At 36.7% G+C, this 25,022-nt stretch overlaps 1 protein-coding gene across 1 annotated transcript in view; it reads left to right on the top strand.

Annotated features, from left to right (window-relative positions):
• The window catches only part of Cacna2d1 (calcium voltage-gated channel auxiliary subunit alpha2delta 1), a 445,325-nt gene that overhangs the window by 405,602 nt on the left and 14,701 nt on the right, over nt 1–25,022 (top strand). The window contains exons 21-34 of the mRNA XM_052173128.1: nt 688–749; nt 6,225–6,301; nt 8,217–8,277; nt 13,020–13,117; nt 16,132–16,219; nt 17,374–17,436; nt 18,088–18,191; nt 19,019–19,105; nt 21,044–21,111; nt 21,505–21,543; nt 21,984–22,055; nt 23,593–23,745; nt 23,848–23,900; nt 24,604–24,659. Coding sequence (XP_052029088.1) covers nt 688–749; nt 6,225–6,301; nt 8,217–8,277; nt 13,020–13,117; nt 16,132–16,219; nt 17,374–17,436; nt 18,088–18,191; nt 19,019–19,105; nt 21,044–21,111; nt 21,505–21,543; nt 21,984–22,055; nt 23,593–23,745; nt 23,848–23,900; nt 24,604–24,659 — 1,081 coding nt within the window. The remainder of the gene's footprint in view (nt 1–687; nt 750–6,224; nt 6,302–8,216; nt 8,278–13,019; nt 13,118–16,131; nt 16,220–17,373; nt 17,437–18,087; nt 18,192–19,018; nt 19,106–21,043; nt 21,112–21,504; nt 21,544–21,983; nt 22,056–23,592; nt 23,746–23,847; nt 23,901–24,603; nt 24,660–25,022) is intronic.

Below are 25,022 nucleotides of genomic sequence, written 5' to 3'. Positions count from 1 at the left end.
CACAACACCTGCCACAGGTTGAGATAATTTTTTATAGTCAGCTCTGTTAGAAATGAAGTTAGTCTTTAATAAGACAAATGTTCAGAGTAAATCAGAAATTAAAATCTACATGTGTGCAATTAATATACCTAGTAGGCTATGTGTTTACTGTTGTTCTATGACACGCGAGGTACTGTAGATCCATGAACTATTTATGTAACCATGCACTTTGCCTAGGGAATATAGGTGTTTTTCTCATCTGTAGTGATGGAGTAATATCTATTTATAAGAGCATTATAGTTCCATTCAAAGGCTTTGTGAGATGGTTGGTATTTCTACTTTTAGATGTAGAAATGTTGATTTTTCTTCTCATGTCTGTCATCATTCTTAAACATGCCCTACTATTTGAGCCTTGACTAGAATTTTATACGTCTATTTAATCACTAAATTTGGTTTTAATTTAAATCTTTTAGAGTTCTGAAGAAAGTACTTGGTTGTAAAATACTAAACTTTTGTGCTTATAAATCACTAACCTATAGCATTTGACTACTATTCCAAACTTTTACTTAAAACATTTTTAAAATGTATACTAGAATATATCTTTCACCTGTTAAAAGGAATGTTGAATAACCACCAAATATATTTTTACTTTTTCTGTAAATTTATATAGAAAATGCTTATAATGATTATATTTAACTTTCTTTCTAGAGATATATCGACAAAGGAAATAGAACATACACATGGACACCTGTCAATGGCACAGATTACAGGTATTTACCAATATGTGAAAATGTCATGTTTAAAGGTCTATTTAATTCAATGTACTTTTTTCTAATATTTGGTAGCCAGTTTTCAATAGAGAAGTAGGAATTCTTAATTTAGCTATGTTCAGTACATTTTTCAATGTAAAAATTACTCCCGGCAACAGAGAAATGAATTACAGAGTCTGGTATTGAGAATGCAGTTCGAAAGGTGAAAAGTAGCTGGCAGTATAATACTTAGAAATGATAAGTTTACATAATGACACCAGTAACAAAAATTTATGTAATCTCCATAATAATTTATAGTTATATCTTCCATTGACTTATTCTTCTATTCTAATTTGGCTGAATACTTTTCACTAATGTTGTGGCTTAGCTTAAAAGTAATAGTGTGCTTTTGTTCATCATAATACATTTTAGAAAATGTTAGCCCTGCTGAATAGTTTAATAATTTCTGGATCCCACCCATTTTCTCACCTTCATAACCTAGACAGTCCAATATTCAGTCTGTTAGATGATTCACTCCTTTCCTCAAACTCAGTAACTTTCTATGTTGCCTTTCTCTTTGGTTTTTCATGACAGGGTTTCTCTGTGTATCCCTTGGCCGACTTGGAACTCACTTTGTAAACCAGGCTGTTCTTGAACTCAGAGATCTGCCTGCTTCTGCCTTCTGAATTCTGGGATTAAAGATGTGTTCTACCATGCCAGCTACTTTATTGTCTTCCTCTAAATCTTCTCAGAATTTCCAGCTTACTATTTGGTCCTGTATCCCACATCTTGGTAATAGTAAAATGTTTCTTCTTGTTCCTCATTATCTTCTTAGAAATTCTCATTTTTTGAATTTCATATCATCAAACATCATCAAATTTCATATCATCCAGTCTTACTTCATGATATGAGGCTCTCCTCATTCTTCCTCATTTTCATCCTCCTACATTCACAGAGAGCCATATTCTGTCACTATTTACGACATTTCTTTGTATAAAATAAAAGAAGATGAATTTGCTAAAACAAATATTAAAATACAAACACACTAAAAACAGCAGGTCAATCATTTATTCCACACACTTAATGTTACTCTCCCAAATTCTTTTCATGTTTTCTAAAAGCTTATTCATGAACTATCGTGTTTTATTCACAGGCTAATAACAGGCTTTTGGCAAATGGCAAGGTCTGTAACCCACACTTACGTAGTAGTAAGAAAGATGACTTTCCATTTCTCGATTGCCCCTTTTCTAATGAGTCCATCATCGCCTGTGTAGTCACTGACTTTTAAGTCATCTGCAGCTTGGACATCTTATCTACCACACCTTTATATTCTTCAAATCATTTCCAATACTACACTCTGCCTAACCCTGCTTTTAAGAGGGCCTGTAGATCTTGACAACAGAACAAATTCAGAATGCTTATATATGTCTTTGACAGCTTATTTTTTCTCTTCAAACCTATAAATTCTCTGTGCACTTTCTCTTGGGTGGTTTTATTTTCTTCCATTATGTGGTCAGGGAAAACTCTCACCACAGTACACAACAGCTTAAGTGTGTACCTCTATACTTTCTCTTGAGTTCAGAAAAAGACCATCCTTGATTTTAATTATTAATACGACTCCACTCAAACACCATAACTGGCAGCTCATTCAGTATAATAGACAACGCCTAGCAAGGCATTGGTTCCCTGACCCTTCTATTCTCCTTCATCACTGCCTTTCTCAATTGACTGTTCATATGCTCAGCTGAGCACCGTCTGGTTGAGCCTATTCCCTCATCACAGACACTGCAAGCACCTAGGCCTTTGTTCCTAAAGCCATTTTGAATTAAGATTACGTTCTAAGACTGAGCCTCTTGTTCATTCCTTATGCAGTTTATGCCTCTCCTTACTCCCCAGAAAGAAATTTCTAACATATTTATTTAAAATCCCATGCTGTCACCCATTAGATCACCTTATACTCATTTCCTTATACAGAATCATATACATAAGGCTTCTAGAGAGATCTTTACTCTGTTGACAACTCTTTCCTTATGTCCGCAGAGGGCAGAGGTAGATGCTACCTCATTTATCTCTGAATTCTATGCTCATCACACAGTGGTACACAGTAGATACTTTCTAAAGAAGTACAAAATTGAAGGGTCTCTATTTGAAGATACACATTTTCACTTGAACAAATATTCAATGTTTTATCTTGTTGGATTCATAAAATTATGACTCAAAATTTCTGTCATAATATTCTGTAATGTTCTTTCTTCGAGTATCATTCTTTGCTCACTGATATTCAATGAAGACTATTGAGAATGTGGTCGATACCCATTTCTTTCTCTTTTTTTATTAATCATTTTATTCGTTTATATTTCAAATGATATCCCCCTTCCCAGTTAGCCCTCCATAAACCCCTCATCCCATCTCGCCTCTCCCCACTTCCCTTTGCTTCTATGAGGGTGCTCCTCCTCCCACCCACTCACTCCCCCCTCACCCCTCCAGCATCCCCCTACACTGGGGCATCAAGCCTCCACAGGACCCAGGGCCTCTCATCTCACTGATGTCAGATAAGGCCATCTTCTGCTACATGTGTATCTGGAGCCCTGGGTCCCTCCATGTATCCTCTTTGGTTGGTGGTATAGTCCCTGGAAGCTATGGGAGCCACCCATTTCTAACATGACCACTCTGCTCTGTCATTTTACTGCTTATGAGACACACTGTGCTTTGAAGGAGCCATAGTACTTTGCATACTTTCTTCGCATAGCCCTGTCCCAATCTCTAATGTAGGCCTCTATTATATGCATGCCCTAATGTCTGGGCAGATAAATTCACAAATAACAAATAAGTAGCATGTTCTATCTAAAGATGTACAATTTGATTAAATGAATGGTATAACAATTTCAGGCACAAGTGGTTTCTGTTTTCCTAAACTTAGGTGACACATTTTAAAATATAAAAAAATGAATTCTTTTGCTGGAATGCACTATTATCTAAAGAGACATACTTTGATGTGGATAAACTATTTGAGTTGAAAACTGTATTATAGTCCATTTAATTCAGTTAACTACATTTATGTGAATCACCAAACTATTGCTTGGGCTCCATCATCCATCCATGTCTTTTGCTTTATTAAACTCTAATCTCTGAGAGAAAATAAAGAAGCCTTGTTGTATTGGGTTCCTATTATGAGCTCAAGCAATCTTTGCATTTGACATCATCTTTGCCTTGGAATGTTGGTAAAGATCTTATCTGCAATATGTGGAAGAAGCAACTGTTGGGTTGACTTGGAAATAGATCTATTTTTCTACAAAATGATTTGCGGCTATGAGGAACACTCTCAGTCTTACAGGCTACTACATCATGCATTTAATGTGCCAATTTTGAAGCTTCCATTGGGATTCCTGTGGATTGCTACACCGCATTTAGTGGTGCATAACATGTAACTGAAGCTTATAGGGAGACATGTAGCCTCTGTGTGATTTGGTGTTATCGGCTTTAATTAGAAGTTCCTGACGATGATAAATGCTGATGGAGCCCTAAAAATGCCCTAATTCCCCTTGAGAGGAATTTGTAGCAGGCAGTTTTTAAATGCTCAGTAATTCTGTTCTTTGTAAATGGCAGGTGAATCATGAGAGGTCATCTTGCTTTCAGAATTGTCGCATTGCTTATTTTAATTTTAGTCTCTGCCTCCCCTTGGATTTACCTATAAAATAAATGCAGAAATTTTCATTAAAATTTTAGTTCCCTGACCTTTTCTCATAAGCAGAGTCTAGGAATTAGTTAATGGTGGTGAAAGCTTTCATTTCATTTTTGTTGTCTTTATTGAAAAACTAAAATTTTGAAAGTAAACCTTTATGTGTGAACATGTATACAGGGAAATTTTAACATTTACATTCATAAGTCTGAAATATTCTATTTTGTTGCATTATATATTGTCTAACAGTAACATGTAATCACATTATAGTTTGGATTTCTATTCCCATATCTGTGGATACAGAGGGCTTGGGTTACTTAAAGAATCTACGAGTGCCTAACAATATTCAAATTCCTAGAAAGGGACTTACTTTTGGGCCTTTCACTAATATTTGGTGTAATGTTAAATGCAAATGCATGTTAACCAGGAATTACTTTTTGTACCTGGTTTCATTGGCCATCTTAGAAATACATGCATTTCTTGCATCCATTTACATTCATGGCATATCAAACGTGGATAATTATCACTTCTATGTCTTACTGTGCATAGTAGCTAAATTAGGAAGAGAAATTACTTCTGACAACTGCCTAATGTGAATTAAAGGTTCTAATATAGTCATCAGATGTTCAATGAGTTAGAAACTTCTAAGAGTGTAAGGTTACCTACCTGACAGCTGCTTGGGAGCAATCATTCAAACAAGGTGAGTGACAGGATTACTTAACTCTCTTTGTGACTAAAACATTTTGAAGTTGACCTAAGCGTCCAATGGAACTGACCTTTGTTAGGACATCTACCATGAGACTAGCTTAGTTTCATGATTCAAACCTACTGAACGCAAGAAATCTTTCCTCTGTATGTAACAATATACTCAGTCTTGTGGCATGTTCAAATTAAGTCAATTATGCAGTGAATTGTACAAGTGAGTATGAAACAAGCGAACAGCCTCCATAAAGGGTTAGAGCTTGTCCACTTGCAGATGCTAGGGGTCTTGCCATAGGACAGGGCTTCAACACAGTAGGTGTTGAATCCCTCCAAAGAGTGTATTTCTGTGCATTGTCTAGTGGTGGCAATGGTAACTCTTTAATTCTTAATTATGGTTGATTCAAAGCATTTAACAATATGTATAATAAAGAGAGTATATCTAACTGGTATTATTTTTTCATTTGTTTAAATTTAAGCCTTATTTTGTTTCTTTTTTGCCCAAATCTGTAACATGTAATGACAGTGTCTGGAAAGGTACCAGGGAGCCAAGGCCTTCCTCATTATGGCTGCATTAGGTAGCTTATTACCTCCTTACTTCTCAATTCCCTGGCCTATAGAGAGCTGGATGACACTGTTTAGAAAGATGGAAATTAAGAATTCTATTTGCTTTCCAGAACCAGGGGCCACTCCTCCATTCTTCTTGAACATCATTTAATGTGTGGATTATGTCTTGGGTATTCAGAGTTTCTGGGCTAATATCCACTTATCAGTGAGGAGTATAGGGAAATACCAGAACAGGGAAGTGGGAAAGGGTGGATGGGGAAACAGGGAGAGGGAAGAGGGCTTATGGGACTTTTGGGGAGTGGGGAGCCAGAAAAGGGGAAATCATTTGAAATGTAAATAAAGAATATATCGAATAAATAAAAAAATAATAAAAACTAGTTAATTTTTTAAAAATAATTCTATTTGCTGAATACATTCACTTGTACCATGTCCTCTCCTTCACATGAGGAAGGTCTTTGGATTTCCCCATGAACTTGATGTGTCTTTTTTTTTTTTTAAGTCATGTTTCATTTTGTGTGTTTGTGTTTATGCTTCTCTTGTTTCTATTGCAGTTTGGCCTTGGTATTGCCAACCTACAGTTTTTACTATATAAAAGCCAAAATAGAAGAGACAATAACTCAGGCCAGATGTAAGTACTGTGAAAGCAACTTCAGGGTCTATTTCTTACCTCTTAGTCTCAGATGTTTATGCCTAGACTTTGGAATACCCAAGCCTTATACATTTTAGTAGCTATTATTATCAAATCTACAGCAATGATTCTAACCCATTCCAAACATGCAAGGAACAAGAAATATTCTACATGGATAGAATATGAGCAGGTACTCCAGTCTCACTGGTAGTCCGACCACCCTCCCCTGCCTTGCTATGTGCTCAGAGAATCATTGCAGTGCTGTCTCCTCCGTGCCTGTCGTTTTAAGGGTCTGTGAGCTGATGTGAAATGTTTCACATGCTAATCCCAACATAGTCTGGCTCCTGGTGCTGTGCTAACAAAGCTTTTCCTTTTCTTATCTTACCTTTTTATTTATTTGTTTGTTTATTTATTTACTTATTTACTTATTTTTTCTTGGTTTTGCATATGGCCAAAATAATGTTGTGCTTGGCAATTAGCTTTCTTTTTAGAATCCAAATTAAGTGTCTCAGTAACTCAAATGAATTCACCATTAAGCATCCTTCGGAATGTGGAGTGATTAACATCGGTGCTATTTCAAGTCATTGTTAAGTTTTGTTTTGTTTTGGATGGCTAGATTTAGTTAACCAAAATGACCATCATATCCTTTGTAAGCCATTCAATGTGTACTAGAAACCTAAAATTTTTTTCTCTTAGGATTCAGGACAGAACTACATCTATATCTTTTACAAACTTCTGTCATTTCCCTGCCTGTTCTTTTGCTGTTTGCAGCAATGGTAGATACTTCCGTATTGCAGACAACTAAAATATATATTTGCACTCTCACGTAATAGGTATGATGGTCTTTTAAGAAGCAGCACTTTTGCATGAGCTAGTTCTTTATGTGATAAAGGAGGGGCTGACTAGTGAGTCTTTGCTGATTGGTAAGTGCTTCTGTTCAGAGCTGGCATCTTTGGTACCGCACCCGCATCAACCACTCTGCCAAAACAGACCCTTGAAATAGCCACAGTACAGAGAGGGGAAAAATAATAAAGTTGACAGGGCATACCTTCGAGCCTTCGAAAATACGTGTTTTCTATCCAAACGACAGCTGTACATAAATGGACCTTTGATCTATGCACAATATTTTTATTCACAGTCATTGAATAAAATATTGTTTGTGACCCCCTCTACTTCACCCTCTTTTTTTGTTTCCCTGCTTTCTCTTTCTGATGGATTTACAGCAAAAAAGGGAAAAATGAAGGGCAAGTATTTTCTCATTGCTCAATTTCTTTCTGTTTAGTGCACAGCATTTTACTAATATTTTCATTCCTATTGGGTATTATCCTCTGTGCTTCACAGTTGCTAGAATTTCCTCCATGACTTCCCAAAAGTTGGCAGCAGAACAGGGCAGGTGTGCCTGTGTTTGCTCATGCAACCTGTCACACTCAAGTTGATTTTAATTTTTTTTAGACTTAATATCATGTTTCTTTTTACATCTTTCCACCTACTAATTCACACCGAACCTAAGATTACTTAACTAAATGCATGAATGAATTCATTCAGAGCATTTTATCAAAATGTTGATAAAATTCTGCATTGATATCTTAAACAAATCACTTGCTATAATATATGATTAATGCTTTTAAGATTTTAAGATATTTAAATGTATTAGAATTAGTAAATGGAAAAGTATAAGTGGAATTTTACGTTGAATTGCTTCCGTAATTGTCTAGTAAAATTTGCCCATATTGTGATCTTATTAGGTTGGAGAGCATTGAAAATCTTGACAGTTAATTTGGTTCAACTCTGGGATTTAAGTAGTATGTTTAAATTTTTCTGACTAGGTGCTCTTTATAATGCTTTTATGTTGTCATGGGCCCTTGAAGCATGCGTTCTATATTGTTTATCTAATCTTATGTCATTACATTTTCAGATTCGGAAACACTGAAGCCAGACAATTTTGAAGAATCTGGCTATACTTTCATAGCACCAAGGTTGGTTGTGTTATTCACATTTCCACTGTTGGCTTACTCCTTCAAAAAGAATCCTAAATTCAGGTCAAGATTACTCTAGCTTCATTCTGGGTTAAATTAGGGAACCAAAGTGACAATGACTTCTAAGCTTCCAATACCCTTTATTCATTAAAATACCTGCTATTTGTTTGAGTCCTTATAGAACAATTGATATCAATGGTGAAGATGTGAGAACTCAGGTGCACAGTGGTAGGTAGGACAGAGAGGCTTTGGTCTGCTGGAATAAACAAGTGCATCCAGTATTAGAGAATTGTCTACTGGAGCTTGTATACTTTATACATATTTAAGCACAAAGGTACTCCATAGATATAATTATCTTGTGAGCATATATACAGATACATATGTACATATATATAAGCCCACACACTTAAATATGTAATGTTTTAAGCTCATAATGATATTTTTATATACTTGACAAATACTTTTAGATGGTAGATTTTTATGGGAGAACAACTTTTTGTTATAGTTAACTATTGAAAACTTAGCAGTACCTATATAACAGGCAACCTAGTTTGGTAGTTAAGTTTTTTACTTTTGCCTTTTTTAGGTTGACAATGCAAACCATTGATTTTTGAACCCAGGACATTATCTCCCCCAGTCCGTTGTATCTATCATTGTGATTGGTTCTGATGGCTTCCAATAGCTTAACCAGAGCACTTTTGTCTTCTGAGTTCACCTGTGTCAGGCAATGGTGGCCCCACCAGCTACATTATGGGGTCGACATAATGTGCAACCATTTCCAGCTGAGCTTGTTTCTTCTCCTCAAAGTAGTGACAGGTTTGATTCCAGATCTAAGCACAGATGGTCTCTTAGTAGGGACATTATTTTGCCAGCAGCTTTCTTCTCAGTGTAGATCTACTGCCTCTTTCTCTTTGGCCACTGTGTGTCTTGCCTGTACAACATTACAATATGGGCAACCTTAAGTATCTAGGCCTAGATGGTCTAGAGCCTTGGTGAACTCATTAATTTTAGGGGATACTTAGAACATGTCACAATGGATAGGCCTTTGGAGCAACAGTCTGTTGTGTTGAAGCCATTGACAAAGTGTGTTAGATCTCTTTGGGGTTGGATATACTGTCCAATGCCAAATTTTTTAGGCCTTTTCTCAAAACAAAGGATTCACCACCATTTTGTCCTCTTGCATCTTTTTGACAGTAGGGATCAAAAGTCATGTTTTTCATCTTGTTTTGTTTTCATTTTGGTCTCTCATGCAGCTGGATGGGAGGAAAAATGCATTGCCTCATAGTGTATATATGTGTGTGACAACATTGTGTCACATAATCTGTGTGTCGCTTTTTTTGTGTATGTTGGTATACAAGCATGTGCATCCATGGAGGCTGGAGATCTTTCCCTATTGCCTTCTCCCTTGTTCCCAGAGACAGGGTCTCTTACTGAATCTGAAGTTTGAATACTCTACTAGCCTAGATAAAGAAGTTCTTAGGATCTTCCTTCTTCACCCAACTCTTGAGATTCCAAGTATGCTTAGCAATGCCCAACCTTATTCAATAATTTCACTTGACCATATCTTATTAATCTGTTTAATTTGCTTTTAATCTAGGCTAAAATATCTTTTAAAAAGAAGATTCCATTATTATTTTTTCTGTTGCACACTTGCAGAAAATTTTCACAATACCTGAAAAGGGTTCCTAAAGTTGTTCAAAGTTAATCCTTCATTTCTGCAAATGAAAATTACTAAATCCTGCCACTGTTTGAAACTTGGTAGTATTTGTAACATTTTGAAAAATCATGGTTAACAAAGCTGCTCCTCGTCTTAAGAGAGAGTGTTTCTCCTTTATTTGTGCTGTGGGTAGAGTTGCTCATCTCCTCCATCCTCTTTGCCATCTCTCTCCTGATGTTCCAATTTTCTTAGCCCTATCCAGCTGCAGATGCAAGATTCTCCCAGGAGCTTCAGGTGCACCTCTCATAGTGAAGGTGCTGAGAACTGTGCTTACCTAGGTTCTTGTCTAGTGTGAGTCCATCTTTAAGCCACAAGCCATGCATTAATTCCTTACTACACGTTGGGGTTATGTCTCCCCAATCTAATGTGACCATCCTAACTGCTAGAAACAACAGGCGCAAGTGGATTGTTGACATTGCCATAGAGGATCGAACAGATCTCTTGCCAGTCTTTGTCCACCCTCGTGTTTCCACATAAGACATTCATGTGTCAGGAAAGCCTAACGGGAATATTTCTTCAATGTGCTTCCAATTCAGAGTCTTGTAAATATTTGTCCCACTTGGAAAGCTCTGCTTGTGTTGCTTTCATGAACAAAATATAATTTTTCCAATGTACAATCTTGAGACATCATAGTTGTCCTGGTCTGCTCCCTTCTGCTGATGTCTAACTGATCCCTGAGCCTTGCCAGTTCTATCTCAGGATCCACGCATATTTCTGTTACTCTCTAGCTATTTTGCCCTGGTGCAGACCACGGCCTTTTTGTTCATAGAGCAGCATCTGAATGGATCTTCCATTTCCTCTTATTGCTCCTGCTTTCCAATCCTGTGACTAGAGAGAGTTTTTTAAACTGTAATGGCATCTTTCTCAACTGCTAATTGTTAACCAGAGGCTCTGCATTGTTATGGTGATTATCTGGGCTGCATTCCACAGCTTTCAAGTGCTCTGTCACCAGGATCCAGGGTTCTCTGTGGTTCCCTTTACTATAAACGTGGAGCTAGCAGATTGGCTGCCTGTTTTATTAAAGTGCAGATAGTTGCATTTTCTTATGTGTTCTTTCTGGCAGCTACACTATCATTCTAGTTTGATTACTGCTGCTGTCCTAAAGAACTCTGACCAAAAACAGCTTGGGGGAAAGAATGGATTTATTTAGATTGCAAGTTGTGGTCTATTGTATGGGGAAGAATAGGCCGGAATTTAAGCTGGAAATGGAAACAACAACAGTGGAAGATCACTGCTTTTTGACCAGCTCACAGGGACTTGCTTATCTACCTTTTTCATACAGGATAAGATCACTTGCAAAGGGAATGGTACCACCCACAGTGGGATGAGCCTTCCTGCATCAATTAGCAAAACATAAATGCACAGACATGCCCAGGAGCCAAACTGACCTCTGCAAAATCCATCAACTGAGATTCCTCGTTCAATTGACTCTAGTCTGTGTCTAGTTGACCATTAAAGCTTTGCAGGACAGAGGCTAAGGCCTACTCTAGCAGTAGATTTAATTGCACTAGTCCTAGTACAAACATCAAAGGCCACAGAGCCTGAATCACTGGCTGTATTGTCTTATTTTAAAAGGTTTCCCCCATGCCTGTTTTAAATTCCAGATGTATTTAGTCTATTTCAAAAAGCACTGGGCTTTTGTTTTTGTTGTTTTGCATTGCCTGCTCTCTCCTACCTACTCTTTTGCATTTTTTACTGTGTATACACATACCCCAATCTCTTAAATCCCAGCATCAGCTTGGAAAGTTCCAGCGAGCACTCTGTTCTGTGTCCCATTGATTGTTTCATGCAGTCCTTTGTTTCCCTTACCAAAGATTCAGGGACCTTTTTATTTATTCAGTTTATTCAGTTACTATGTGTCCACTCGAATCACTATTTGCCATTCAGCATTGAAGGCCTTGTCCTGTGTATTTTAGATCTGAGTAAGGATTTAGTAAGTGAAGAATCTAAGAATATATAAGTATCACTTTTAAAACCATACGGTTATCAATAATAGCTGTGGTTGTGCATACATACATGCTTACCTGTGTCAGTGTGTATATGTGAGTGTATATGCATACATGCAGAGACTGAAGGTCAACCTTGGAGAATGTTGTTCCTTGAAAAATCATTTTTTTAAGACAGGGACTCATTGGTTAAGAGTTCAGCCAGTCAGGGCAAGCTTCCTGGCCAGAAAGCACCAAGGATCCAGCAGTGTCCTCTCTGTGTCCTCAAACCTGGAATTGTTATGTGGCTTCTGGAAGGCAGGATCTTCCTGCTTTACTTACAATGCTTTACTCCAAGTTACTTACGATTCTAATGTGTTTTCTGTTGCTATGATAAAACACCATACCCAGAAGCACCCCAGAGAAGGACGGGGGCTATTTTGCTCAGGCCAAGTCCACTTCTGCCTTCCTTTGCAGTTATCCTCTTAGAGATTAAAGACATCTCTAATGTACTGTAGTTCCTACTGTAACTATAGCCAGGCTCAACTACATAGGGAATTCCATGGCTACATAGTAAGACTGTCTCTCAAAAACACCACAAAATAAAATAAACAAGCAGACAGTCCTCTCTTTTCTAACAGCTTATTCTGAGGACTTATTTTAATATCCCTCAAAAATAAGTCAATAATTTAAGATAACTTGTAAATATGTAAAACATTCTCATGTTGTTTTAATATTAAAATACAGATTGTTATGTAAAAGTATATTGAAATATAATCAGCTTCTTAATATTCTAATGAATAAATATTTTTAAATGTGTCTTAATTATTGAATGAAGTTTATAAAAGCCCCATTTACCATTATATTTTAGTAAGTACACCTGTACTAAGCATCTACTCTCCAAAAGCTGGGCAGTGAATATATACTGTTTTTAGTTTCAGCATTTACTAACAGTGGACTGTTATATTTCATATAAGAAAATGGAGATAATAAAATCAATCATTTGCAAAGTCATACATCCAATAAATGATGTTTCAGCAAACTATAAAGTTGTAAGGTTTTGATTTTAATAGCTTAAATATTCAAATCTTGTTTTTCAGGGAATACTGCAATGATCTTAAACCTTCAGATAATAACACTGAATTTCTTTTGAATTTCAATGAATTTATTGATAGGAAAACTCCAAACAACCCTTCCTGTAAGTATATATGTATTTGTAGTTCTTGACTCAGTGCTTGGGTCCCAAGTGGTCAGTTTGCTACATCTGATCAAGACTCAGGGTGATCATTTCAGCTTATTAGTGGGCTGTTCGTTTTGTTGGTTTTTAGCTGCATGAATTTTTAATAATAATATGTAGTAAATTGGTCCTTAACTTTTTATATTAAGGCAATATCATACCTCAAAGTAGTTAAAACGTGTGCTCACCCTAGTTCCTTTCACATTTAGAAAATTTGTTTTTGAAAATCAGAGAGTTTCATTATGGTGAATACATTTGCTATGTAGAGAAAAACAGGGTATGTTCTTTGAATGTGTCATGTCTTCAAATTTATGTTTTCATATGGATAGAATATAAACAGTAGTCACTTATTAGTTTTCTTTCTTTATGACTTAGTTTGATGAAAACTTTGTCTAAAAAATATACTTCTGTAGTTGCATCCCTCATGAAATAAATCTGGCAGATGAAGACAATTTTAAAAATTAATTTTAATTATTTTATTGTCTCCCCAATAAATATAAACTATTATTTAAGATTTGGCTTAGATATCTAGGTTCTGGGCTTCTAAACATCTGAGAATAAAAAAATTTTCGTCCTGAAAATTGCTTCTATGAATTCAATATTTAGATATAATTCAAGTGATAAATAAGGAAGGAAAAGCAAATGCATATCACAATTTACCCCTGTAAAGAGAATTTGAAAAAATGAGGAAATAGATGAGACATATACTTCGTTCTTTTTTCTTTTCTTTTCCCTCTTTAAAAAGCAATTACTTCTATTAGGAAAGTCTGAACAAAGCACTATTTGATAACTATCAGTGTTATCAAAGCCAAAAAACCTTTTTATAAATATTTTTATTGGTTATTTCATTTATTCACATTTCATAAGTTATACCCCTTCCCTGTTTCCCCTCCACAAACCCCCTATCCCATCCCCCTTCACCCCTGCTTCTATTGAGGGTACTCACCCACCCACTCCCACCTCACTGCCCTGGCATTCCCCTATGCTTAGGCACCGAGCCTTTACAGGACCAAGGGCCTCTCCTCCCATTGATACCCAACAAGGCCATCCTCTGCTACAAATGCAGTTGGAGCCATGAGTCCCTCCATGTGTACTCTTTGGTTGGTGGTTTAGTTCCTGGGAGGTCTGGAGGGTCTGATTGGTTGATATTGTTGTTCTTCCTATGGGGTTGCAAACCCCTTCAGCTCTTTCAATTCTTCCCCAAACTCCTCCATTGTGGTCCCCTTGCTCAACCCGGGGACTTGTGGTTGGTTGCATGCATCCACATCTGTATTGGTCATGCTCTGTCAGAGCCTCTCAGTAGACAGATATATCAGGCTCCTGTTAGCAAGTACTTCTTGGCATCAGCAGTAATGTCTGGGTTTGGTGTCTACATATGGGATGGACTGGCGCTCCAACTCAAATTTATGTTGGAAAACTAGCTGAATTGTTCTATCTCACCTCTGCCCCTTACATAAGTTAGATATTAGTGAAATATTGCTTATTTGAATCAGATAGCTTTTATCTTGAATGTGAGGAGAAAGTACCTTTAGGCTGTCTCGGAGTTTCATACCCTGAGATCAGACAAACCATGAGAGGCAAAATGAATAAGATATGCTCTGTGATCTTGGGTCCTCATTGCCCGTTCCCTCTGTGGACAAGCATGCAGTTATTCCAGAAATGGCAGGCGAAAGCTGCTGCTCTTGAACTGATATTACTGAATTCAAAACCCAGTTTTATGATGGTGCTGGTATAGGATAATTCCATCCCTTTCTCTTGCTCCAAAACACACTTGAAAATGGACATTTAGAGGAGTTTTTGAGAAGTCCATATTATGCTCTGAAAACATTATGTTCCACTGTGGATTGTGAAAGAGGTAAAGGACCTTCTCCTTATTTAAAAAAGGTGAAAGTACACAGGGATTTTTTGTTTTATGCTTTTTCTTGATAATTTCATTTAATAATTCTATCTATATGAGAGTACAAGAATATTGCATACACAAATATACAAATATATCCATATGTACATATGTACATGTATACATTTATATGTACATGTATATGTATGTGTGTATAATATGTATATAAATGGTGTGGAACCACAAATTAAGCTACATAATCAAACAAAACACAGAAAACGGAAAATCATTTGTTTCCTAATACATCATACAGCAGACGTCTTGTAGAATTTTCACCTATTTATTGATTTTTAATTTAAGATTTTCTCCAGATTTTCATCCACAAGCACCATGTTCACATCCTTTCCTCCCTTCTCTTTCCTTTCTCAGTGCCTCCCACCCTACTCCACATCAAGTTCATAACCTCTTATTTTCAATTATTAGTGACATATATGTATGAGTGTATGTATATTAAGACATATGTATCTTAAATATCCAAATATGCATAGATATGTAGACCTATGTGTATATAATGTACAAATAGACACATATATACATTTATACAAAGACAGTCACACACCACTTCCTGTGTCCAGTTAGTGTTGTTCATATGAATACGGGCTGATGACAAGGAATTGAATATCCTATCAGGGCCTTGTCTCTGAAGATGATTGACTGTCTCTTTCTCAGCAGTTGCTATTTGCCAGTAGGTCTTCACCATGAGTGGGGCCATGTAAGGGTTCCTCTCTTCATGTGGCACAGCAACTGTTCATGTCTCTGCGCACGTCTTGATTGGGCAACACTAGTGGTCAGTTTTCATTGACACCGCTTCCTTGTCATGTCTAGAAGTCAGGTGTCTTTTAATAAAACATTTTCTCTTAGTAATTAATGGCTTTTTTAATACCAATTCATTCATGTCCCCAATATGTAAGACAAGATGGATGATTTAAAAATACAAAATTTATATGAAATATTCTTGAATATCTACTGAACTGTTTTTGAAAATAGTAAATATATTTGTTTCATTATTAATTGGAATTTAGAACCTACTTGATTAATTAATCTCTTTAATTAAAGAAATCATTTTTTTCTGTGTTAGGTAATACAGATTTGATAAATAGAATCTTGCTGGATGCAGGTTTTACAAATGAACTTGTCCAAAATTATTGGAGTAAGCAGAAAAATATGTAAGTATTTGTTATAGTTAATCAAAAGTGTATATTTTGCATTTCTCTTTCACATCTCCTTGGGAAACTTGTGAATAATGCCTCTCATAAATTCAGTTAGTTATTTAGCTTTATAAATGATTTCTCAGAAAGTCATTTTTTCAATTGTTGTTAAGTTGCATTTTCAGTTATGAGTGTAATTCATTAGTAAGTAATAGTGACCATTTGTGAATGTTACATGTTAACATGGCTAAAGCATATTAAATAGCGATGTTTGTGTGTGTGTGTGTGTGTGTGTGTGTGTGTAAATGTGTGTTTGTGTAAATATGTTTCCTGCTGGCTGTTTCCTCAGCTTTCTCACGCATGCTGTATAGCTTACTCAAGAAGTAGAGAGTTCCTCAAGGTGGTTCTTACTCACACTCTCTTCACCCTTCGTTTCCTAGTCAACCAACCTCTTGATGCTAGATAGTCCTCCTCATCATGCTTCTGCCTCTCCTTCACAGTCATGACCCGAAAATACCATTTCTCAGTAATTACAACAGCCAAATTTTGTGCCATTAGTGCTTCCCAGTCCTGTTCCCAGTTCTAAGTCTTTCGCTTCTACTCAACATCCCTGTCCCAGGCTTGTTTCTAAAATGTACTTGTAATGAAGATAAGATGGAGTTTGAAGACCACAGTGCTGGTACACATCTCTAATCCCAGCACTTAGGACGTAATGCATGTGTTTGACTGTCATATGCATGGACCAAATCCTGCCTCAGATAGGTGGACGAGGGCACAGTTCTCAAGCATGAACGTCAAAACTACCCATAGGTAGACCATTTAAGACACTTGTACTGGAGACTGGACTTCCTGTAATCTCTTTCCCTTTCACTTGTCCAGTTCTCACAAGCAGACACCAGGCACCTTTACTACCTTTCCCTCATACATACTTTTCTCTATACGCTGAGGTCCTCTGTATTCCTTACTGACTGCTAGTCAGTCTTCAAAGGTCAACCCCATCCTTCTTTCTTCTAAAAATGACTCTTAAATATGTTAACAATGAGAGTTTAATTTCCTAGGTTGCTAACCTACCTTTCTGCGTGTGTTAATATATAATTTTGTGTTACGAGCACCTAGCTTAGCATTGTACAGCTTATTTTTTCAACTGTCCTCCTTTTATCTTCCACTTTCAGCAAAGGAGTGAAGGCACGCTTTGTGGTGACAGACGGTGGGATTACAAGAGTTTATCCCAAAGAGTAAGTTCACATAACATCTGTAAAAATAAGTTCATCATCACAGGCTGTGCCAAGGCTCTGGATGTTGCCATGTAAGGAAGGTACTCTTTGGGAAAACTGATCACTGCTAGTATATTAAATTGCAGTATAGTTTAAAATGTTTATATTAATAAAATATTCCATTTGCCCGAACAATATTATTATAGGATGTTTCAATGGCGGTTGCTTGTCATCTTTGTATATATCCATTACAAAATGTGAGAGAGCTTGAAAGAGATGTTCCACTTTGTATATGGAGTCCAACTGGTTAGTTGAGTGTAATGGTGACCTCCAGCAGCAGCAGCAGCAGCAGCACAGTGTATCCTTGCTTGAATTGCTCATCTGAGCCTCAATCTCTCCTATTTTAGGAACACTTCCTGCAGTGGGCTGAATGGGTACCAAAGCTCATTAATATTAATTAACTGACTTATCCGTAGTTTCTTGCCTGGGAGTCACCTTTTTCTTATTCTTATTATGCTGATGTATTGCTTAGTAATGAGTATCAGTTACACTATCCATACCTGACTTCCTTAGATATACCTGAAAAAGAGACATGTCTGTAGAGCTATATTTCCACAAAGGGTTATCATGCACCTTAAGGAATATAAATGATGAACGCCATTTCCTCCCTAGGGCTGGAGAAAATTGGCAAGAGAACCCAGAGACATATGAGGACAGCTTCTACAAACGGAGCCTAGATAACGATAACTACGTTTTCACCGCGCCCTACTTTAACAGTGAGTGTCCTTTGGAATTCAGCCTTCTCAGTTGCTTTTTTGTGTGTTAAAGGATTTGTTCTAAGTCCTTATCCTTCAAATCAATATATTTTGTTAACTGTGAGGAATAATCATCATTAAAGATATAATATGTTCAAGAGACTGGAAAAACAGAAAAGAAACACCCGTTTAGTTAAAGAAATAGAATTCATGCGCAGCAAAGGTCATCTAGCAATGCAGAGCTAGCAGGCATGTAGGGTAAGTAGAAACATATGGGGCTAATCCCATGTATTTCAACTACTACCTTCAAACATGGTTAATGAATGAAATTGGTTGGTGTATAGTGATGAATTGCATCTTATCTGTACTAATTGTGTAATTTGCTATCTATAAAAATAAATAGCCCATCTTTTAAATAATTTATATGGTTTCCCCCTGGAGGGGGCTTTTTAGTTCAACCCTTCACCATCTGTATACATAGTTATTTTATTACTTCCATTTTAAAAATGAGGAAAGAGAAAAATCTTAAGATTTCAGAGTTGTGTCCACAGACATGTATCTCATGTAAGGCAAAGCCTCTTTTATGATCCTTCCTTCCATTTCCCCCCAACAGCCTCCCCAACAGTTTGAACATATTACAAAACCGTGATTGGACATATGTCCATTATAGTATGGAAGTAGATAAAATCAAGTTGAATTATTCCTGTCAGTAAACAAATAAAGTCAGTTCATGATTATTTAAAATTTTTTTAGTATATTCAGGAAGAAATGAGGGAGCTGAAACTTTTTTAAAAGAGGAATGCTTCACTCGTGACTCATCTACATTAGCCTGTTTCCTTTTCTTTTAGAAAGTGGACCTGGTGCATATGAGTCTGGAATTATGGTAAGCAAAGCTGTAGAGCTGTATATCCAAGGAAAACTTCTTAAGCCTGCAGGTAAGCACCTACATTACGTATATATGTGTGCAAGCTTAAACAAGACATTACATTTCATCACAAACTGGAGTCATTTATGGGAAAATCAAAATTTTAAATCTGGGATTGTTCCCACAATGCTAATCCTGTCAGTCTCTCCTATTTTCAAACACATGAAATATTTGTGCCAATTCTGTACATATTTATAATCATTTAAACATGAAATTATTTTGACATATCTGTATACTAGACTATTCTGTAGCTGCTGAAAAGAATTAGGGCTGGATCTATGTAAAATGTTCACATTTTTGGAAAAAAAATTAAATCAACCATGCAAACAAAAACATGGACCAGTACGAATGAGAACTAGAAATGAACTGTAGTGAATGGATGCAATAAAATAAAGTCTAGCCCAGTGTAGATTTTCATCATGTGACTCAGTACTGTTTGCTGGTGTGTTTAGAGAGACCAGATGGGAGAGAGGAGGCTGATTGTCTGCTCCTAGGAACAATGTTACTGTGCCAGTGATTCATCTGCTAGCAACCACTGTTAGTTACGGGTTCACTCACCTTTCCCTCCATTGCTAGTCTACTTCTTATTCTCTCCACTATTTACCCTCCCCCTCTCTCCCACTATCTCATACACCCACCTACCCACGCTTTCAACAAATGTGTCTTAGGAGTCTGACGCTTGAACTCACATGAGCTCATACTTCTAAAAGCAGCACTCACAGTGTTTTTAGGTAATACTACTTAATTCAACAGCCAGGTAGTGATTATTATAAAAACTTGTCTTCTAATAAAAAATACACTTTAAGGCAGTGGTCTTCAAGCATCCCAAGGCTGCAGCCCCTTAATACAGCTCCTTGTGTTGTTCTGAAGCCAACCATAAAATTACATGCATTGCTACTTCACAGCTGTATTGTTGCTACTGTTATGAACTGTAATATAAATATTTTGGAGATAATAAGGTTTGAAGGTTTGCCAAGGGGCCGAGGCCCCCAGGTTGAGAGCCACTTGTTTGTCGACTAGTTTTAAGACTACTAGTACTATTTCTTTTTTTAAAATATTTTTATTTTCTATATTCTTTGTTTACATTCCAAATGATTTCCCCATTCCCAGATCCCCCTCCCCATATGTCCCATAAACCTTCTTCTCTCCACCCATTCTCCAATCACCTCCCTCCTTTTTCTCTGTCCTTATATTCCCCCCCAATGCTAGATCAATCCTTTCCAGGATCAGGACCCTCTCCATACTTCTTCATGGGAGTCATTTGTTATGCGATTTGTGCCTTGGGTATTCAGAGCTTCTGGGCTAATTAATATCCATTATCAGAGACTGCATTCCATGTGTATTCTTTTGTGATTGGGTTACCTCACTTAGGATGATATTTTCTAGATCAAACCATTTGCCTAAAAATTTTGTGAATTCATTGTTTCTAATTGTTGAGTAGTATTCCATTGTGTAAATATACCACATTTTCTGAATCCATTCCTCCTTTGAGGGACATCTGGGTTCTTTCCAGCTTCTGGCTATTATAAATAAGGCTGCTATGAGCATAATGGAGCATGTGTCTTTATTGCATGCCGGGGAATCCTTTGGGTATATGCCCAGGAGAGGTATAGCAGGGTCCTCCGGAAGTGTCATGTCCAGTTTTCTGAGGAACCGCCAGACTGATTTCCAAAGTGGTTGTACCATCTTACAGCTCCACCAGTAGTGGAGGAGTGTTCCTCTTTCTCCACATCCTCACCAACACCTGCTATCTCTTGAGTTTTTGACCTTAGCCATTCTGACTGGTGTAAGGTACTATTTCTTAATGACTCTGAAAACTGTGCCTCTGTAAAACACCTTATACTGAATGCAAATTTTTTGGCTAGTTTATAAATTGTGTACGCTGTTACATTGCAAAGATGCTATTATAGCAATTATGACTTCAAACTAATTTGCATTCTTTTTTCAGTTGTGGGAATCAAAATTGATGTAAACTCCTGGATAGAAAATTTTACCAAAACTTCAATCAGGGATCCGGTAAGACTTTTTTCAAAGTTATGAAAATATTATTAATAGTCTCATTGTTCACATGATCCTTATGTAGTGGCAAAGTAAATTTCTAGTGCCACTACACTTTAAATAGAAATAGGAATTTCTTTTTTCAATATTTGCTTCTTCCTAGGCAATGACATGGAAACTGTTTTAGCTTGACAACTTGAAATGCTTATACAGATACATATTGATACATATTTTCTGTTTTTAAAATGTAATTAGTATCTTTTTTCTTATAAACTGTGATTATATAATCTTATTTAGATTAGCTAAGTTATTCCAGGCTTATAATTACATTATAAGAAGGTAACTATTAAATGTAAATGGTTTTTAAAATGTGAATTTATTTGTTTGTTTGTTTGTTTGTTTGTTTTTTAGTGTGCTGGTCCAGTTTGTGACTGCAAAAGAAACAGTGATGTAAGAAAACTTTTTAAAATACATTTGACAGTAGTGTATTTGTTTCTCTTGATTGCTGAATAACAGATTTATCAAAAATTAAAAAGATCCAGGAAATTTGTCTTTATCTAATGCTAATAAACTCTATAGAAAACTGATTTATATGATTACTCTCAAAGCTTCTTCAGAAAAATATTTATATCTGAGTGAAGGAGAAGAGCCGTGCTCATGTGGAACATAATCTAGTTAGTGTTGGTGAAGGTGGAGTCTTTTGAACATCTTCAACTTTATTTGTTCTTCAGGAAGTTTCTAAATAGAGCATCCTATGGGTCCCAAAAGCCATCTGCATTGGGGAAATGAACTAAATGCTGATGATATGCTTTCAGATTATCTGTGTCCTCTGGGGAAAAGATGGAGCAGCGTGCTGACCTTCCTAAACATCTGTTGCTTCCTTCTCATAGGTAATGGACTGTGTCATTCTAGATGATGGTGGATTTCTTTTGATGGCCAATCATGATGATTACACTAATCAGGTATGAAGTGCCATTTCCAAAGTGACTTTCTATGATGCAAATTGAAAAATGCCTTAGGTTTTTTTTTTTTTGTTTTTGTTTTTAGAAATTGATGACTTGTTTCATTTTCATCACAAAGTAGATCTTCCAGAGATGAAAAATAATGCCAACTAATGTACTCTAAATAGTAAATCTAGCTCTCCTTTGGTAGTTGACTTCACTTTTAGATAATAGAAGTGACCATTAAAGCAGGTGGTTAAGAATTTTTGACCAAGCCCACTCAGTTAGTCAACAGGTTCTCCAGCGCAGGAGTGAGGATTGAAAAGAAAGAGACAATTAGACAAAACTGCAGCATGACCCCAGTCAATTCTGAGACTGAAGGGCAGGTTTAATAATTCTCAATCCATTTTTATACTGATTAAATTACATGCAGGAATGAAGGTCAATAGTAGTACAATAAGGAACAAACAAGACAGTAAACACAAAATTGTCAAGGTTGTAAGCAAAGTCACCTGAGCCCACTTCCTTGCCCAAGCCCAGAATCTTGCCTGAATCCTACTTCTTTCATTCCACCCTAAGATAAAATTTCCTGCCATAACCTACTTCCCTATTATGCCCTAATGTCAGATTCCTGCTTGAGCCCTTGTCCTTGGTCAATGTCAGGCAGCATGGCACCCCAATAAGACTCTCCACAGATTTTAAAATGAAATGAACTTGCCTTTAGCCTTTCAACAATTCAGAAATTTGTTAAAGAGTTCAGAAAATTGTTTGGTAATGTCTTAAGTTTTCGTATAGCCAGATGCAATTTCTAGACCAAAACACACAAATTGGTCATAAAAAGCTCTGGATTCTGTGTCTACATCTAGGTTTTCTGGTTATACAAAGAGCTCCCAGAACTAGCCTGTTTCCTGACTAAGGATAGCTTCTCCTCCAAAGCTAGGAGTTTGTGATTGTTCCTTTCTCTGAGGCTCCTGGTTCAGGGCACAGACCACTGGGCGAGTTGTCAGTCTTACCCACACTCATGTAGCATGCTCTTCACTTCGCCTGAAGATGTTACCATCGAGAGCTACAAGGTTATTGTACATGGTGATTACTATAAGTCAGGCCACTTAAAATATCTACCATCTCAGTTACCTTGTCTTGTGTGGTGAGAGAATCAAAATGTATCCTTCAAAATCAAAATGTATTAACTATCGTTATCTCTTGGCATTTTTACCCAAGGGACTGAAGCAGTTCCCTTCATTTCCTGCTTCAAACCCTATTCTCTTCACCAGGGGACATCTAATTGTGACCTTCTTATGCTTAGGTGTCCATTCCTCCCACAAACATAATTCTCCAGTAGAGCCCCTGAATAAGGAGAGTCCCTAATTTAATCTTGATTTAATGTTGAGCATTGACAGAGGCAGGTTGCCATTTGTTTAAATTTACAAACTAGTTTTACATTTCAGTTTCTTATATTGTGGGTTCCCCCCCCCCACACACACACACACTGTATAGTTCAGGTATTGAGGTCATTTAAAAATTGAAAGTACCAAATAAATATCTCCTTCTTTTCCAGATCGGACGTTTTTTTGGAGAGATTGACCCGAGCATGATGAGACACCTGGTTAATATATCACTTTATGCATTCAATAAATCATATGACTATCAGTCAGTGTGCGATCCAGGGGCAGCACCAAAGCAAGGGGCGGGACATCGCTCAGCATACGTGGTCAGTAAAACCTGCAGTTGAGTCAGCTCCTCTCATGAGGAAACTTACAACAGTGTAGACCAATACAATAAACTCTCAATATATATATTTTATATTTCATAGCCATCGATTGCAGACATACTTCAGATTGGCTGGTGGGCCACTGCTGCTGCCTGGTAAGTCGAGTTTGTTTTCTTATAAAGGAAAGAAAAAATGTCATTAAAATCAGGTGAATTGTGGTATGAGTATTATTCCTTCCTTTCCTGTGAACATGTTAGAAATGTTTGTTATTTCTAAATGATCATGTTAAGCATACTTTTCTACTTTTTAGTATGAAAACACTGATCAGTTCAAGAAAATGTGTCCTTCTTCAGAGACAGTTTAAGTTACATTTGTTCCTGGTGATTCCTTATATGTATGGAATGCCTTCTGATTCCACCATCTTTTATTTCCCTTCCATCCCTATGTTTGTATGTCTTTATTGGATTCTGGAGCTTTAATAACTAAAATAAAAAGAAAATTGAGGATATAAAAGTTTATGGACCAAATGAAGACATTATTCCTCATAGAGTCAACACTTCTTAACATTATATTACTTAGTAGGCTTCTTTACTCTTGTAAATCCCCCCTTTGGTCCCAAAACTTTTGCCCTCATGAATTCATGAATCTTTTGCTGATGAGAGTCAAAAGTGTAACCTTTTTCACTATTCAAGAAATATACAAAATGTCTTAAAGTTTCTATTAAACTATATTTTTTTCTGAAAATGATAAAATGACGTATGTGTATATTTGTACATACAAAACTGCTCAGTATTTTCATGTAAAATATTGTAAAGGAGAACTTCTCGATGTTTCTCAATTATTTATTTAAAATTTCAGGTCTATTCTCCAGCAGCTGCTCTTGAGTTTGACATTCCCACGGCTCCTTGAGGCAGGTATGTCAATGAGCAGCTTAGGTCATTGGCCCAGTAGTCCATTTGATTTTGGTGCCAAGTCAGTCTAACAAACTCAGAGAGGGAGAGAGGGAGGGGGAGAGAGAGAGAGAGAAAGAGAGAGAGAGAGAAAGAGAGAGAGAGAGAGACAGAGAGAGAACATATGTGCATATGTGTGTGCATGCATGTGCGTGTGGGTGAGCGAGAAAAAGAGACCACCAAACTGATAGTTTTGATACACTGAAACTTTTATTTTCCAATGATTTTCAAAGTTTTGCAGTTCACATTGGCCTGAATTTTGTAGCTGAAACATTCATTTATTATTTAGAACCTTTGAATGCACCTTTTAATGACAGCCAGGCATTA

The sequence above is a fragment of the Apodemus sylvaticus genome, chromosome 2, assembly GCF_947179515.1.
Source record: "Apodemus sylvaticus chromosome 2, mApoSyl1.1, whole genome shotgun sequence".
NCBI lineage: Eukaryota > Metazoa > Chordata > Mammalia > Rodentia > Muridae > Apodemus > Apodemus sylvaticus.
Note: the sequence above shows the minus strand (reverse complement) of the source record. Positions and strands in the feature narration are given on the sequence as shown.